This window comes from Diorhabda carinulata, chromosome 8, assembly GCF_026250575.1.
Source record: "Diorhabda carinulata isolate Delta chromosome 8, icDioCari1.1, whole genome shotgun sequence".
NCBI lineage: Eukaryota > Metazoa > Arthropoda > Insecta > Coleoptera > Chrysomelidae > Diorhabda > Diorhabda carinulata.
The window spans coordinates 24,222,039-24,239,448 of NC_079467.1; the positions used below are offsets into that span (position 1 = coordinate 24,222,039).

The following is a 17,410-nucleotide window of genomic DNA, read 5'->3' on the forward strand; positions in this document are numbered from 1 at the left end:
TGATTTTCATCAAAAAATAACAACAATCTATTCATTTTATCAACATGTTTGTTTAAAATAATTCGATTATTTAGGCAACACACATTACACGTTATAATTTGAATCATAGAACAGTGAAAATTTGATAGAAATGTCGGTTGTTTAATTGAATGAAGGATCGAAGGTATTTACAGTTGTTACTTTAATAAATAATATAGCATAAATCAGTAACAGTTTGCTTCTTCTTCCCTGTTCTTCCGAGGGTCATTTTCTAATCATATATATTCACATTTTAAATGTAAGAAAACTGATTATCAAATTTTTAAAGAAGGAATTAAAGTTTCTGGACAAATATTTTGAATCCAAAACCAAAAATGATATTATGATATTCCAGGACAGTCAATTGGATTCCGGGACTTTTTTAGGATGTTCTTCAAATTCTATGTTTTCAGCAACCTTGAATTGTTGTGGTTAATTATTACACACTTTTTCAAAATAATTTTTAGAGCTGCACTAATCAGTGCCCATTTATGACCTTTTGTTTATTTTTTGCACGTCACTTTGACATTTTTTTTATTTTGGGCTCTATTTCACTGCAAATTCAAATAATTTCGGTTTTTATCGATTCTAATGAGAATTAAATTAACAAGGTGATGCTAAAACTGACCTAATCAGATTTTTTCAAAATTTAAGGAAGGAATAAATGAATAAATAAAAGACTCATTATTCTATGATATATTACATTAACATAATTAAATAAATGATAAAATATAGATACAAAATCATTTTAAATATAATTAACTAATCTCCCTAGTACAGAGGAAATTTCGCATTTAATCTGCACTCCAATATATTCCCGATGTCGAATCAATTGAAAATTTGTCCTCAAAACATGTTAAAATGCCTAATGTTCATGCGCCATGCAGTGTAAATAATGCAACAAAAACTGATAAGGGGTGTACCAAAAAAATGTTCCAGCTTGACACATTTTGAGTAAAAATTTTACATCCACAAATAAAATCCACCAAATAGAGACAGTATTGCAACTTTTTTCGTTATTTTTTTAAAACACCCCGTATAAACCGCGTGTCTTTGAAAAATATCATGTTTGTGTTAATTAACAACAAACTCTACCAAAAAAATGTGTATTCACAGTATAATATTGCTTCTGTACTTCCCATAGATGTTGAATTTAATCTTAGAATTTGTCTTACGAAATGGAAATGTAATATTGAAAGAAATTCATTAATTACTCAGTAATGACCATAGGGGCAACAACCTAGAGTTGAATGTAGAAAAAAACTAAAATACTGCTGAAAAATATCACTCAAAATAAAGGTAACAAATATATACACAATAGTGGATCAACTTACAGGGCTTTAGTGATGAAATGAACATCATAAGTAACTTGTTCTGGTAGTGGTGGTACTACAGCGAACACCTAAGTAACTCTTAGGTAAATTAGGTGAGGTGAAGAAAAATCCAAATCAGAATCTTTTATGAAAGGGCTAGTATCAAGACTATGAAGTCTAATTAGAAAGATAGGTCCATAAACAGAACTTTCAAGATATTGCAGTGGTACAAAATATCTTCCTGAGAAACAGTGAAAGACTAATAAAACAACCAAAGAAAACTTCTTTAGGAACTGAAAAGATGTTAAAAGAACGAAATAACTTGATCGAGTTTCATTTCTATATTTGATTTTTCAATTTCGTCATAATTTTTAGTATCAATGATTAATAATATCATAATTTCCAAAGACACACGATAAAAAGCCATACATATATTTATATTTAATAACATACGTCCGCTATAGAAAAATAGTCCTTAAAAATACTTTATACAAGTGAATAAAAATTAATTGAGACGCTTTTTTGTTTGTTTCTTTGTTGTATACAAATCTTTCCGAATCAATTCAATGTTCACATTCGCATCAGCATTTTTGTTAGCTAAGTATCTGTCTGATTTCTTTGTGCATGTGACATAAGAAATCTACATAGCTAGCAGAACCATCTACGCCACGATCTTCTACCAAGAAATGTTTAAAGACAGGTTCCAATTTCTCCCTTTGTCTAACTAGTGTTAACTGAAAAAATAAGAGAAATTTTATTTTTCATCATATAGGTAGAAGCTGACAAAACAATTTTAATTGATTTGCTGTTGAGACTATACAGGTCATTAAAAGTGTAGATTTAATTGTAAACCTACTATAAACTCTAGAAGCAAAAAAACAAACAACTTAAGGTGGGATATTGGAGTATGGAATAAGTTAAAGTATCAGAAATAACCTAAGTTTCTTTAGAATTGTATCGAAAATATCTTCATGGCAAAGAAATAGATACCGAAAGATATGAAAACACAAATTTTTAAAAGAGTAGCCTCATTTTTGGGGACAACAATGCAAAGCCAAAGAGATGAAAAGAAAAAAAAAGAAGATCGAGAAAAACATGGAACGTGATTAATATAGGAGCGGAAAAAGAAACATGAAATGTAGAGGGATAAGAAAGTAGTAATGGAGGAGTGATTCTATCTCATAACTAGATTCTTCATACCTCTTAAAGGTAAAAAGGGTTAAGAATAGGCAAGTTATATTTTGAAACAATTAGTTTACAGGTTGTCCGTTTGCATTTTATCTAAAATGTATAATGCTGACCGATAATAAAAAAGTACAATTTTCATGTCTTACGTTTTTTTACTACCCTAAGTTTGTTAGTTTATAATACTCACCCTCATACATCTGTGTCTCTGTATTCTAATTTCATCTATTATTGATCTAACTGCTACCGAAAGTGGATTATCTAATTCAGGCAAATTTATCCTATCAATATCGACTTGTATTGCTGAAGGAGCACCAAATAGTTTTTGAATAAAATCAGGATTCACGCCAAGACCAAACCATAAGAACATGTGAATACCATTTTCTTAAAAACGATTATACAAATCAAAAAAAAATTGTAAAAAGTGAACAAAAATAAAATACTTATCTTGAACTAATTCAATATGAAACTACATTTAAATTGTTTAGTTATTTATAACCGTTCCAATTTTTAACATTCCTTCTAATTTAGTGATAATATAATTTGGTAATATTTTTTTTACTTTATCAATCATAACATATACGATTCTTTAAGCTAATGGGATGGCTTCAAAGTATAAGCTCTACTATGGTGTAATCCAGTCTTCTCCATCAACAAGTCCTCTTTACCTATTTTGTAGGTCTACTGGCCAATTTCTTTTTATTTGTCTACTGTTTTAAAGTGTACGGAGTAAAGTATTTTCATGGTTTTTAACCCATTGTAGATTGTATCCTAGTTAGTTACGTATAGAACATATGAGTTTTGGGTTTCCTAAAATTTTTGACTGGTTGCCAAATCAGTTAAGACTAGTGATGTAATCTGTAAAAGATCATATTTTTGATTCTTTTATTTTTGTTCTCAGTTCGTTACTCAAGATCTTTCTTTTGCTTATTTTATTTTTGTTTTCAGTTGGTTACTTATTGTGTTAAGTATTGTTTTATCTGGTAGTACATAAGTTCAATGCCACTTTTTGCTGGCTTTTCTTTCATCTGCTATAATTTTTTTTTATCTCAACTGGAACATTGAATATGTTACTTCCAGTATTTGTTTCCGGTGTGACATTTTAGACTGCTTCTTTAAGAATATTGGCATGTTGTTAATGCTTCATCTATTTCTGTGGTTTTTTTAGTCTTATCTACAGTTTAATGTCTTCTTCTAATTTGGAATTGCATTCAAACCAATTTTTGTAATATCTAACTGTATAAAATTTATAAAATGAATTTTAAAAAAAACCTCTACTTACCTAAAATATAAGCGCCTTGTTCGCTCATTTTATTTATAGTACACCTAATTGGAGATGGAATAGTAACAGTTTCTGATGTAAGATCGATGGTATGTAATGGAATTAGTCTAGGATAGAAGAAATACACTGAATTTGAAACGTCCATTGTCATTACGGCCTGCATTACGAATGATTTGTCATCAATAGTCATGTCGGCGCCACCGGAAATTACATCATTCTTGAGAAGACAATTTATGTACACCGGAAGAAGTTTCATACATTCAGGAAGAATCAATTGACCGGCGCTACTTGGACTAGCGCAGTGTTTTCGATAAGTCGCCAAAATTTGAGCTGCTCTATTTATTAGAGAATCCTATAATATAAAATCGATTTAAAAACAGTTAAAAATGTTTATCAAATAAATAACGTACCTTTATCGCTTTCGGATTATTATCTAATAATTTATATGTTGCTTGTTTACTCATGTAATTCAATAAAGTATCTAAATCACAACTCCTGTAAATATCTGCCATTTCAGAGCAAGTTTTAAGAGAAAGATTCATTATCCTCAAACGTCTTTGACCCGAACAAGAAGTATATAATAGGGCTGCTTGTATATATGTGCCAGCACCAGGGGTTAACTTATCGTCATGTTTAATTTCAACACCGATTGCTTTGTCACAGTCTACGAGAAGTAAAAATTTTATAAAACCAATCATTTGGTGGTAAATTAACTACCCCCAAAAAATTATGTCTTTCAATTTCAACCATTATTATATGAAATACCATATAAATTAACAAAAATATATGTATAAAAAAATTTTTTAAACCAATGAAAGGACCTATTTTAATAATTTCATGTTTCCTCTTTTTATGTCCATTACAATTTGGCATCATTTGGGCATGTTTTAAATCTCTTTTTTTGATTTTGCATTGGTTAAAACCATTCTATATTTTAAGGCAAATATAATCCAGTATGTAATTGATAATCAATTACATCACAAAGAGGCTAAATTTAATTGAGGTCGAAGCTAGTATCTTGGTATTTGAACTCTTCCAAGTAATTTCAAACTCTCAACTACACCAGACTGAGCATCCAGTGGTTGCTGGTGCAGTTACCAGACTATGAACCAATGCCCTTTTGTGTTCTAATATGTCAACGATGGCATAGAGCATAAAATTTCCCACAAGGTCCATCAAACTAATTTGCATTATTGTAAAAAGTGGGCAAGTACTAGAAATTTGAAAAAAAAACATTTTTTTACATGCATTTTAAATGATAAAACTTTATATTCAAATTGTAAGTACTTAAAATTGATATTAAGAGCTCAAACTTGGTGAGAATTTTATTTTTCTGTATGTAGATTAATATTTTGCTTGAGCACCGAAAAAAAATAATAATTTTTTTGAAAATTAATCAATCAATCAAACCTACATATATATATTTAAATTTTATTCCTGACGTCTGTTATGGATGTTTTAAATTGTGTGTTGCCTTGATGATGGTAATATATGTATAAAAACGTCAATTTTCAAGCTGTTTAGGAATCTAACATTCATGACCTATAGGGTATCCCAAAAAACATACTAATTTAAATCAAGTTATCGTGCAAAAATCAGATCTCCATTAATACAGGTAGTATTAATTTTGGATTTTGTAACGTATTCACCCTGTATATCGATATTTTTTTTTCAACAGAATTCCACTAAATATGTCGATGTTAACCATATAAATAAAATACAAAGAAAAAAAGTTAAAATTTCTTTTTAAATTACCAATTCATAAAGACCGACGACGTTTGGAATATTAGTCATAACGATTTTTTCAACTAAGTCTAGAAAAATTTGATTCATATGAATATTTTTGGTGGGTATTAGTCGCGTGATGGAAGATCTCCACTGTTTCCTTATTTTAACCAAATTACAAGTTTTTATTGAGAAAGAATTTCACATACCTAGAGCTGCTAATTCAATATCCGTCGTATTTGACATGTAGAAGTGCCCATAAAAATCTGTAGGTCTAACACCAGCTGATGTTCTTACCCTCATAACAGCATCAAATGCTATAGGTCTACTGATGTCCAAGATTATATCATTGATTAACCTTTCGCCATCCAAATCAGCCTTAAAAAAATATTTTATTCTAAATACTAGAACACAAATTGAAGGTTGAATTCTATCAACAAAAAAATGACAATTGAATTACCTGGAAATAAGTATATTTGAACACTTCTCCTCCGGTTAGCCTCGAAACTTGTCCAATAGTTGCTAAATCGATATACGCATTATTAAAAATGAATAAATCTACACAACATCCGTTGCTAACACATTCCTGTCCTAACTGATTATACGCTTGTGTTTGTGGTGTTAAAACAGTTTTTTCTTTATCTGTTCCTAATAATTTTCTATCGTCGCGATTCTTCAATTTACCCGGCGCTTCAGCTGTTGGTAGAGACGAATGGAAAACTAAAAGTTTACCAGCACACTCAGAAGCCTAAAAAAACAAATATTTTTTCCATAAAAAGTATCTATAAAATCGAAAAAATATACTTTTAAAGCTTCTAAACCTGCTTGAATCGCTGGAAGTAAGATGGTCTCAGTTTCTCTAGTACCTTCAAACATCTTAGGTATTTGTTGCATTAATAAATCGATTACAGCTTCAGATTCTTCTGGAGTACAAAGGAATCCATCAAGTAGTGGCATAAACATATCCTGTACATCTCCCACAACCATCATTTGTGGAGCCGCCAATGTACCCTTAAAAAAAATAACAATACCGAATTTGCTTTTGGCCTAATTGATTTATCAACAAATATATATAAAAAGAGGCAAAAGGCCAATGAGATCTGTATGTACTTTCTAAATGTAGTCAGGAGAAAATTTTTTTCTACCATAGCCATAAAATGGACCCTTTTCGTTATTATGTATTTATCATTGAATCAAACTCAACTGGAAGTAATGGTCTTACATTACGGATGCTCAAACTCTGTTTCCTCACAGTACTAAATCAATTGAGACACTTATAATATATTCTTGTTCAGAAGACTCAATCAGAATTCTCCAAGGGGTATAGCACAGGAACTGCAATGTTAAATATCACTAACAAAGTAATAAGAGAACTGGATAAGGAGGAGGCCGTCATATTCATCTCCTTGGATTACTCCAGATGTGTTAGATGATGATCTTCCAAGTGCAAAGCTGCAATATCTGGTATTTGATTAAATATCTTGCAATTTTTTAGGTCTTACTTGATCAGTCTGTCAATGTCTGTCACTCTCACATTCAATCATATGCTGATGACACTCAGTTCCTGCACAACTGACTTCTATGCCAGCCAACTAATTTACAGAATAAATTTTTTATCCTGATTGCCGATTTATGTACAAATAAAAAAAATATTCATATATTAATTAGTAATTGAAAGAATTGGATAGTTTATTATCAATATTTATTACTAGTGCCAGTTTTAGCTCGTTTTGGAAACCCTTTTGGCAATGTTTTATTTTTATATAAAAAAATAAAGAAACTTATAATGGCCTCCGTGATACAAGTTACTAGTTATCGCGAAATGAACCTGGGCTGACGGTTTTTCTCAATTAATGAAATTACAAAACGCAAATTTCTAAAAAGGAGGCCAAGACTCACACCAAGAGAGCCGTAGTGCCAATTGGTAAGGTAAACTACATGTGAGGCATGTACTTATTTTGTAAACTCTTTTGCTGGTATTATTATTATTATTTTTATATTTTTTAAAGTAATGCAATTGAAATACATACCTTGATGTTATAAAAATGAACGGAACTATTGTAAGTAATAAATCCGACTTTCATGTTACTTTTTTCTTGTCCTTGATCGACAGGAAGATTTTGAAGGATATCTTTCATTTGTGAACACAACAGGGCTAACATTCCTGATTTGACATTATTGTATGATACATCAATAACGAATATAAACGCCGGCGGTTTTGGTAATGTGTTGTTTCGACAATAGTCTGAAGTAGCGACAAATTCGTAAGTTCCTAATATTAATTCTGGTCGTTCGAATCTGTCCATTCTTAAGCCTGATTGATCTAGATGCTGGAAATATTCGGTGGGGACTAAGAAACAAATGGATTCGTTAAAATGTACCCAATAATATAACTATCTAATGTAACAGGTTATAGCCAGTGAAGCTTTTCTTTCAGCACATAATAAATAAGTTCAAGAACTTTTTTGTGTTCTAATTAATCTGTATAACAAATATTTTTAAATTCATTAACGGGGACTATTAGTTTTATGTTAAAAAACAAAACTGGTGATCAATATCAAACAAACAAAAAGTATGTTGCAATATTTACTTTAAGGCGATAAAGAACATTGACATTTGATTATTCTGCATTCTAATAAAATGTTTTAAAATTATTGTAAACATGTAATCATGTATAAAATAGATATAATATGTGATTAATTCATTCTATAATCGAAAATAAAGTAAATAGTTATAAAAATTAATGTAAATTTATAAAATCAAGACTCATGTGTATAGTATTTAATAAAGAGACAGCAATATATAGATAAAGATGTGAAAATAAAAATATGTATCGAGGACATAAGAAAAGTAAAAAAAGAATAATTAAAAAAATAGACAAGAAATATCTAAAATGGTATGTAATGAAGGGATAAATGATAAATATACTGAAACATCTTTAAAAAATAAAGAGGGAAAGCAAAAAAATGGATAGACCAAATTAAGGACCTGAAGATACAAAGAGATATTGATGAAGAAGGGAAAACATAAAAAACTGTAAAAGACATTGGTACAAGAATTATTTTTACTCACCATCTGTTGTAGCCATGCAGAACAGACATTGGAATCTTCTACCAGAATCTACGAATTGCATGTAAGGACACATGTATGCCTTGCAACGTATGCATCTAACAGGACCCAAAGCTCCAAAATCTACCACAGGAGGTGGATATTCCTGTTCCATTTGTCTAGCCATCGGACTTATTATCAAACTAAATGGAATAGCAGTTTGCTTGGATATATCCTGAAAAAAAAACATTGTTCATTTCAAATTTTTCTAAAAAAAACTTGCTGCTTACTTGTGAAAAAGGAATGTTATACATAGTAGACCTAATGAACCTAGGACTGCAATTGCCCTGATCTTGAACGACGAAATTAGTAGTTACTAATGGAGGCATCAATCCTTTATCATTTGTTACAAATATGCCGCCTCGATTTATTTGGTCCTCTTGAAATACTTGAATCTATAAAAAGAAATTGTAAAAAACAACATTTTTAATTGGCATTATCTTCTTACTGGACTAGGAACATCATCTGGATCTAGTTGTTTTTGTTTTGGTTGCTCTGGATAAGGAGTACTGCTGGGATATTGTCCTTGACCAGGTAAAGGAGCTTGTCCAGGCATAGGTGGATACCCAGGACCAGGAGGTCGTCTTGTTTGGGGGCCATTCTGGTAGCCAGGTTGGTTTGTTAATGGCGGCATATGGGGTCCACTTTCGCCATTCATAGGTCTCATTGGACCACCTACCGGATACGCTGGTTTTGGACCTATAAGAGGATTGGCAATTAATTGACAAGCTGAATTGAAAAAAACTTAACTAACCTGTCAAATTCATCTGATGTAACTGATTTGTTATTTGACCAGGACCATATTGTTGCCCGGGTGGGGGAGGCATTTGAGATCCCTGTCCTGATGGAGGGTATGGTCCAGAGATATTTGAATAAGGACCTTGCCCTGGAAACGGTGGTTGTCCCGATCGTGACTGTAAAGGAGCTTGTCCAGGCTTTGGAGGACCCACTTGATTGTTAAATTGATTAGATGGTGGCCCAAATTGACCATTTTGTTGTACCATGGATCCAAAAGGTGGAGGACCGCCAGGCAGAGGAGGATGTCCCATTTGTTGTGGAGGCATACCGGAAAGAGGTGGATGTCGCATTTGTTGTGCAGGGCCTTGTCCCATCCCTTGAGAAGGACCACCAGGGAAGGAAGATTGTCCAATTTGAGGAGGTAGATCACTCATCAATGGAGGCTGGTTCATTTGAGGGGATGGACCACCAGGTAATGATGGTTGTCCCATCTGAGATGGTGGGGCCCTTGGTAATGATGGTTGCCCCATCTGAGATAATTGTCCCCCATGACCGAGTTGAGATGGTGGACCGCTCGATATTGGAGGTTGTCCCAATTGGGTTTGCGAACCTCCCAATAATGGGAGTTGTCCCATTTGGGATGGTGGACCACTTGATAATGGAGGTTGTCCCATCTGGGACGGTGGACCGCCTGATAATGAGAGATGTCCCATTTGAGATGGTGGACCGTCTGATAATAGAGATTGTCCCGTTTGGGATGGGGCTTCACTGAATAATGGTTTTTGTCCCATATGGGATGATGGACCTTCTGATAATGGTGGTTTTCCCATCTGGGATGGTGGGCCGCCCGATAATGGGGGTTGTCCCATTTGGGATGGTGGAGCGCCCGATAATTGGGGTTGTCCCATTTGGGATGGTGGACCGCCCGATAATGGGGGTTGTCCCGTTTGAGATGGTGCACCTCTCGATAATAAAGGTTGTCCCATTTGAGAAGGTGGGCCACCTGAAAAATGAGGTTGACCCATTTTGTTAGAAGGCTGTGATAGAAGAGCACCCATTAAAGATGGTGGACCGCTTGATAAAGTGGGTTGTTCCAAATTATTTGAATTATTAGAAGGTGGTCGAGGAGGTAAGTTTGAATTTGATGGAGTAGAAGGACCAAAATTACTCTGAGTATGTGGAGAGGGGGCAAAATTGGATGGCGGTCTGTTAGGATTACTTGTTGGTATGGAACCTATAGAATATAAAATAAACAATAATCATAGTAGAATATTAATTCCTTTAATCAAATATTTTTTTGTCACAATAAGTAAATTTTTATGAAAAACTTACCAGACATTTGACCATTTTGAAATTGTGATGATGGTGGTCCATTCTGAAACTGAGAAGGTCCATTTTGCAAATCATTGGTTGGTGAATTATCAATTTTTGGCAATCCAAATGGACTATTTGAATCTTTTATGGCAGAAGGTGGCAATTGATTTGATGGTATTTGTGGTCTTATAACAGACCCGGTTACCTATAATTTAACAAATAAGGATGAATGAGCTCATAATTGAAAAGTAACATTGTACAATTGCTTTTCTATACAATTCTACAGAACTGGTAACATTAATCACTTCTTAATATAACTAAAATTAATAAACTCTTCAAAATAATTAAATCTGAAAGTGCAGTTTTTTTTGGTTTGTAAATGAAGGAATAATTAACTTTCTCGAGTCTTAAATCAAACACAAATAATTCAATATTAAAAGCCTTATAGCAAAAATAAATTACACAACATGTTCTTACATTAGGAGGAAACTGTCCAGATTGAGTGTTTAGAGACTGTCCCAGAGAACTGGGTAGAGGAAGATGATCTCCTGAAGGAGATTGGCTAGCTTTTGGTGGTCCAAGAGGAATATTCTGAAATGATTGTGGTGTAGTGCTTGGTGATACTCTACTAGTAGGGGGAAATCCTTGCGGAGGGCCTCCAAACTGTTGCTGAGATAAGTAATGTGGATTCATTTTCAATTTATTCTAAAATAAATAAGACCTTAATGAAATCATGTGTATAACAAACAAATTCATAATTTATCATACTTTTAGATATATGTTGTTTGAAATAGCTTTATCTTTAGGAGTAATCAATTTATAATACTAACAATAAGAGAACTTTTTTAATATACATTTAATTATAATAAATACATTGACTCATTTGAACTTCAATTAAAAATTCATCACGTTCAATACTATGAATAAAGAGCAATTTAAACATAAAACTAGAACGGTTTGTCACAGAACAAAATTTAAAAAAATCAGCTACAAACAACAGTATGGTAACTTTCAAAGGAAAGCTTTGTAGATAGAAACTTATTGAAGAAATATTTTCATAATTTTTATTCTACACCAAGAAATTCGAGAAAACTAGAAGAGTATTAAAAATCTTCTAATAAATAAAAGTAAATACTGGGTAAAAACTTTTATCAAAATAGGCTGACACCAATACGATAATTCAATCACAGAATTCGTAACACATGATATTAAATAGATGAAAAGTAAGAATGAAAGAAACTACAACAAAATGTAAATTACTTACAATGCAATATTAACTAAATATCTCCTGAAAACGATAAATAAATAAAGGACATTACTTTTACACTTCACTCTGCCACGTAAGTCTGGAATGCGCATGTTCTAGTTACCTCCACGTCAATCTTACTAAAAGAATCACATTTTCCCCCATGTCAAATGGGATACAATACTACCAGTCGTTTTCCACGTCTCGTAAACATTAATTAAACCACGTCAGATTTATTTTTTAACGATTAGGATTGAAATTAAAATGGATATAACTTTTGCAAATGTCGTGATAAACATTTATGATGCAACTAATTATTCCAGTTCATCTAACATATAGTTTTTGCACACAAACTTACTATGATTCAGCTAATAAATGGCCTGATACTGTCACCAATTTTTTTGTATGGCCACAAAACAAGCGAGATTGTTTATACTATTTAAATTTTCACATACAAACTAGAAGATATTTGCGCTCGGACAGCTGTTCGGTTTCATAAACAAATATCCTGGCGTTAGTTCAGTTATAAACCGTAAGATGGATAGTCAAATTTAACATAACAAACCATAACCTCAATAAACAAAACAGTCAATAATCAGAATTAATGAATATGTATATATTCACTTCACTGTATTAATAGATATGAGTTTCATATGAAAAAATGATCAAGAATCTCTTAATCGTTATTGGATTTTTAATTTTAGTTATTGCAGTATACTACCCATCCAGACACGCTAGACGTTACGATTATATTTCAGTCGAAGATATACCAAATGAATTAAATTTACATTGGCCCCAATTTATAGATTACCACTTAAAAAATTGTTCGTTACAAAATATTCTTGTAAATAGCAAAGAAATTGACATATCATCTATAACTAAAGAAAAATATTTCCAAAAACCTCTTACAGGTATAAACATAATATATCACATATGATCAAAACAGATAAATAAATTTTTATAGGGGGAGAATTTAAATCAGACAGTTGCACACCTCTAGAAAAATCAGCAATAATTGTACCATATCGAGATAGACCATATCACTTAAAACATTTTGTAAACTTTATGCACTGGTACCTTCAGCAACAGAATCTACATTATAGAATAATTGTCGTAAATCAAAATGATTCCTTGCCATTTAACAGAGCAAAAATGTTGAATTATGGTGCAAAATTTGCTATTAGATTAAACTATCATTGTTTAATCCTCCACGATGTTGATCTCATTCCTATAAACACTGGAAATATTTATGCTTGCTCAAAAAAACCCAGACATATGTCTAGCAGCCTTGATACCTTCAGGTAAGCTTAGTTTCTTTTCAAATCTTACTTGTATCTGTTAAGAAATGAAACAATTTTTAAATGTTTATTACAAAAAAACATATATAAATATAAAACTTTTATTTGAGGCCTTTTTTCATTGAGTTTCCACCAATAAATAGAGTGTTCCAAAAGAATAATTTAGGTATGTCAATTTTTACATATAAATTGGTTGTAATATGATGAAAAGTGTCTGAAAAATCCAAACCACTTGAAAGCTACTTCAAGTGGCTTTAAATTTCTTTCACATAAATAACACATTAAGCTGATAAGATAGACAAAACTTGGCATGTCATGATCAGGGCCGGCCTTAAGTAGGGGCGTGTAGGTCAGCCGCTTTAGAGACCCAGAAAAACTTTTTTATTTGGTTTCAACAAGTTTGTTTACTTATCTAATTATGTCATTATATTCCATTTTGTCTAAATACAAATTTCATTTACAGTAGCAGAGCTCGATTCCTCGATATTGTACAATCATAAATTATCAATAGTTACAAGTAATAAAGTAAATTAAAGAGACATATACAAGATTGGATGGTGATATAAATTTATTTTTTATCATTTAGATATATGTTATATTGATTTTATATAGCTGAATTAAATTCATGGTTACAATATATATTATACAATTGTTGCTAATAAGCTACTTAATTGTTTGAACTAAAACTAAGTGTTGACAAAAATACTTTTTCTACAACCAGATTTCTATTATTGTTTTGATTTTTGTAACAAGCTATGTAGGTGGTGGGTCATATGTGAATTTGGTAGGGTAAAACTAGTGTTGAGGGGGGGGCGCCCAAGTGCCCCGTAATGGCTAGAACCGGCCCTGGGCATAATATGCTCAACCATTCATAATAAGCCGGGGAGGGTCACAAAAATACAGGAAATCATGAATATTTGGACCAATTTTTGTTTCAGATATAACTTACCATATCTAACTTTATTTGGGGGGGCAGTTTCTATTACATCTGAACAATTTATAAAGGTAAATGGGATGTCTAATATGTTTTATGGTTGGGGTGGTGAAGATGATGATTTCTACAGGTAAATATTGATTGTAACATATAGAATATAATGTAATGATCTACTTATAATGTACGTACTAAAACATGAGTTTGAGATACTGATTAAAATGTTTTTATATCATTATTTTGGTCAATTTAGGGTAATCTGGGACAATGCCACAAAAACAATTCGGCTTTATATCAACAGACAATACAATTTACCAAAGCTTAAGATTGAAAAATTGTTTGTCCATTAGCAGCAAAAGCATTTACTAACAAAACTATCAGACATGTAACATACTGATTGACGTGAAACATTCTCTTTAGTTTGGGTTTTTGGTTACACAAGAATCAAATGAAATGAATACACTTGCCAGGGAAAGAGCTCAAATGCATTCTATTGTCCAGGAGGGGTTGTATTTGTTGTAGAAAAAAGCTCTTATAAGAGTTTGCAAGGAAGGAGGAGACCGAAAAGTGCCTTCTAGGGCTAAATCACTACAAAAACTTGTTAGTTTTCAGAACTTACCTTTATCTCCAAAAAATATTTGGATCTCTTCACTGGGAGATTGAATCTAGCATAAACTGGCATTTAAGGATTCTGCAGGTAAGTATTTAGCCAGCACAGAACTGGAAGACAAGTTGTGGGTATCAAAAATATGGATTGCAATAAACTTTAAGGTTACAATGTAATGTAACCCCTAATTAAATATTTCTATCTAGTGAATTCAAACTTGGTTAAGATAGACGATGAGATAATTGAAATGGGAAAATATAAACCATACTGTTTTCAAACCTTAGGACGGTAGTGTGGTTTTTATAAGTTTTCACAGATGTCATTATTCGAGTTTAAAATGACATATCTCTATTTTTTTATTATCCAAAATTTTATTGTATACAAACATTTTTGAAATAGAAAATTGTTTACAATCACAATCAACGGAAATATTAATCTTTTAGGCGTTTAACGTTAAATAGTATGGAACTTTGCAGATTTTCACCAGAACTTAGCAAATATACCATGTTAATTCATAAGAAAGAACAGGCGAGGTAAGAGGTCTACTCACTAACATACATATCACAAAATTAAATTATTTGTTTATTTTCATGAAATACTCATTTATCAACAGGGTTATCTAAACCTAATGGGGAAGAAAAACTTTGACTGGATTTGTAATCAAATCGTAGGTAGAAAGATTCATTCAATTTTTTTTATGTGGCTTTTACGCTTGGTGGGGGTTTTCTTCGCTATTGCTCAAATTAACTACTTATCGTTGTACAGTTAACAAAATTACAAATGACTGGTGAGTGGTCTCTACTGGTGGTAGGTGCTCTTGGATCCGCTTAGAAATATATATAAAAATTTTTTTATAGAGAAAATAAAAAAACCATTTACCCAGTGGATATACCAGTGCTTCGATAGTATTATATCAGACTCTGAAATTAATAGGAGTACGTTAAGAGTGAGTGCAGGGCACTCGCAGATAACGCGGTTTCATCCTCCTCCATGCACCAACAGCACTCCGGATCGTCCGTGATACCCACGGTGTAGAGGTAGCTTCTTAGATGGCAGTGTCCGGTTGGAAGTCAATATTTGAAGTAATATAAATCCCAAAAATATTCCATCCCATATTTTTCACCTAAATTAGGGGGAAAATTTCTAAGCTGGGAACCATGACAGAATACGTCAGGTCAGTCTGTATTGGTGGTATTGTTTTGTTTACAACATCCTTGATCTTTGGTTAAGGAAATATTCGTGTTATTGCGCCGATTTCCGCCTCGGTGTTTATTTTTAAAGTGATATCGAGAAAATAGGAAAAAACATTGTCTGAAAGTCAGCAATGTCTTTTAGAGGATGGGACACTGATAGACAGTGACTTTTATAGGACCCACTTTAATAATTCTGTGTATTGTTGCTGTTTTAGTTCTGCGCAACTATTTTCAAGGTCATTGCTCTAAACGTTTTCTACTAATACTAACATAACCAAAAAACAGCGAAAGTTTCCAACATTCATACAACTTTCTCCATTGACGATCACTGTTTTATTTTTCAGTGAAAATAGATTTAATACTTTGGAGAAAACTGAAGGAAATTACAAAGAAGATGGTTTGAATACCATTTCAAACGATTTTGTTATAAAATTAGAAGAATTATATACACTTCTCATAGTTCCTTAATTTAATTACAGTTATTAGAGATACGAATCATTTTTTGTTCGTATTTGATCAATTTTTGTTTGTTTATAGTTTTTTTATTGTACCTGAAATATTAAATTCGCATTCTTCACATACTACAATATATATATATATATATATATATATATATATATATATATATATATATATATATATATATATATATAATCTAAATACATAAATTCGCTATGTTGCCAAGTCTTTAATGAGAATCTACTATTGAAATTGATCTTATTAAAACTAAGTCACTATAATTAACATGACGACTAGATATTTAACTTTAATTGACTTGTTTACTTCAAATTATATGTTTTTAGTTCAGATATTACAATGGACATTTTCATTGTAAAAAATAGTGGTATAGAACTTATATAAAATTCCTAATTTTGCTCAAAAACAATTCTTTAATTATTTGACAAAAATGATATAGAGAATTTATTTCTGTGATTCTATTTATTATATCCTCGTTCCAGTGATAAATAAAGTTGCACGGTATTGTAAAAGTGGACAGAATCTCTCATAGATAATTGTCGTAAGTTTCTATATTAAAAACATAGATTAATTATTAATCTATGGTCATCAAATACTAATATATTCATTGTTATATCCATCATAGAACAGTATTCATGTGGAAAAAATGTATGAATAAAGTTGTTGCATATAATTATTTCCATCCTACGTATTCTTTATGGCTGTGTCATGAACCTAGTTTCCTATTTCCATGGAAAACTATTACTTATATATATAACTTATTAGACATAACCTCAAAGCTGTCAAAAATAACATTTCGTAGACATCTATTTCAATTTCTATTAGTTTACTGTCACGTAGTGTAAGTATTAACATGAAATTTGAGAAATCATTTATGGCTTATACAAAATGATATAGTAAATTAGTTTATTTCTATGATTCTATTTAGTTTTTCGCGGCTTGACGCTGCATCAATTTAATTTGGCGCCTCAGTCG

General features: G+C 31.7%; 2 protein-coding genes across 5 annotated transcripts; one reads left to right on the forward strand and one right to left on the reverse strand.

The window, feature by feature from the left end:
- Positions 1-699: 699 nt before the first annotated feature.
- LOC130896971 (protein transport protein Sec24C) lies at positions 700-12,083 on the reverse strand. Of its 2 annotated transcripts, none has more exons than XM_057805418.1 (15): positions 11,948-12,083; positions 11,161-11,388; positions 10,702-10,888; positions 9,386-10,372; positions 9,080-9,330; positions 8,862-9,026; positions 8,596-8,806; positions 7,554-7,873; positions 6,328-6,534; positions 5,984-6,271; positions 5,733-5,901; positions 4,209-4,462; positions 3,799-4,150; positions 2,707-2,900; positions 700-2,065 (listed from the first exon to the last, which is right to left on the reverse strand). In XM_057805418.1, exons 2-15 carry the CDS (start codon positions 11,374-11,376, stop codon positions 1,925-1,927), a joined length of 3,942 nt encoding a protein of 1,313 aa, XP_057661401.1. In that variant the 5' UTR covers positions 11,377-11,388; positions 11,948-12,083; the 3' UTR covers positions 700-1,924. The 2 variants fall into 2 exon arrangements, with proteins under 2 accessions (XP_057661401.1, XP_057661400.1); XM_057805417.1 differs by having other exon boundaries at positions 9,386-10,603.
- A 412-nt stretch (positions 12,084-12,495) lies between these two features.
- On the forward strand, positions 12,496-16,533 carry LOC130897100 (beta-1,4-galactosyltransferase 4). Of its 3 annotated transcripts, XM_057805693.1 has the most exons (6): positions 12,496-12,840; positions 12,894-13,230; positions 14,166-14,291; positions 15,209-15,298; positions 15,379-15,432; positions 16,303-16,367. In XM_057805693.1, the coding sequence occupies exons 1-5, from the start codon at positions 12,591-12,593 to the stop codon at positions 15,386-15,388; spliced, it is 813 nt and encodes a 270-aa protein (XP_057661676.1). In that variant the 5' UTR covers positions 12,496-12,590; the 3' UTR covers positions 15,389-15,432; positions 16,303-16,367. The 3 variants fall into 3 exon arrangements, with proteins under 3 accessions (XP_057661676.1, XP_057661674.1, XP_057661675.1); XM_057805691.1 differs by lacking the exon at positions 15,379-15,432 and having other exon boundaries at positions 16,303-16,533; XM_057805692.1 differs by lacking the exon at positions 16,303-16,367 and having other exon boundaries at positions 15,379-16,276.
- Positions 16,534-17,410: the final 877 nt, after the last annotated feature.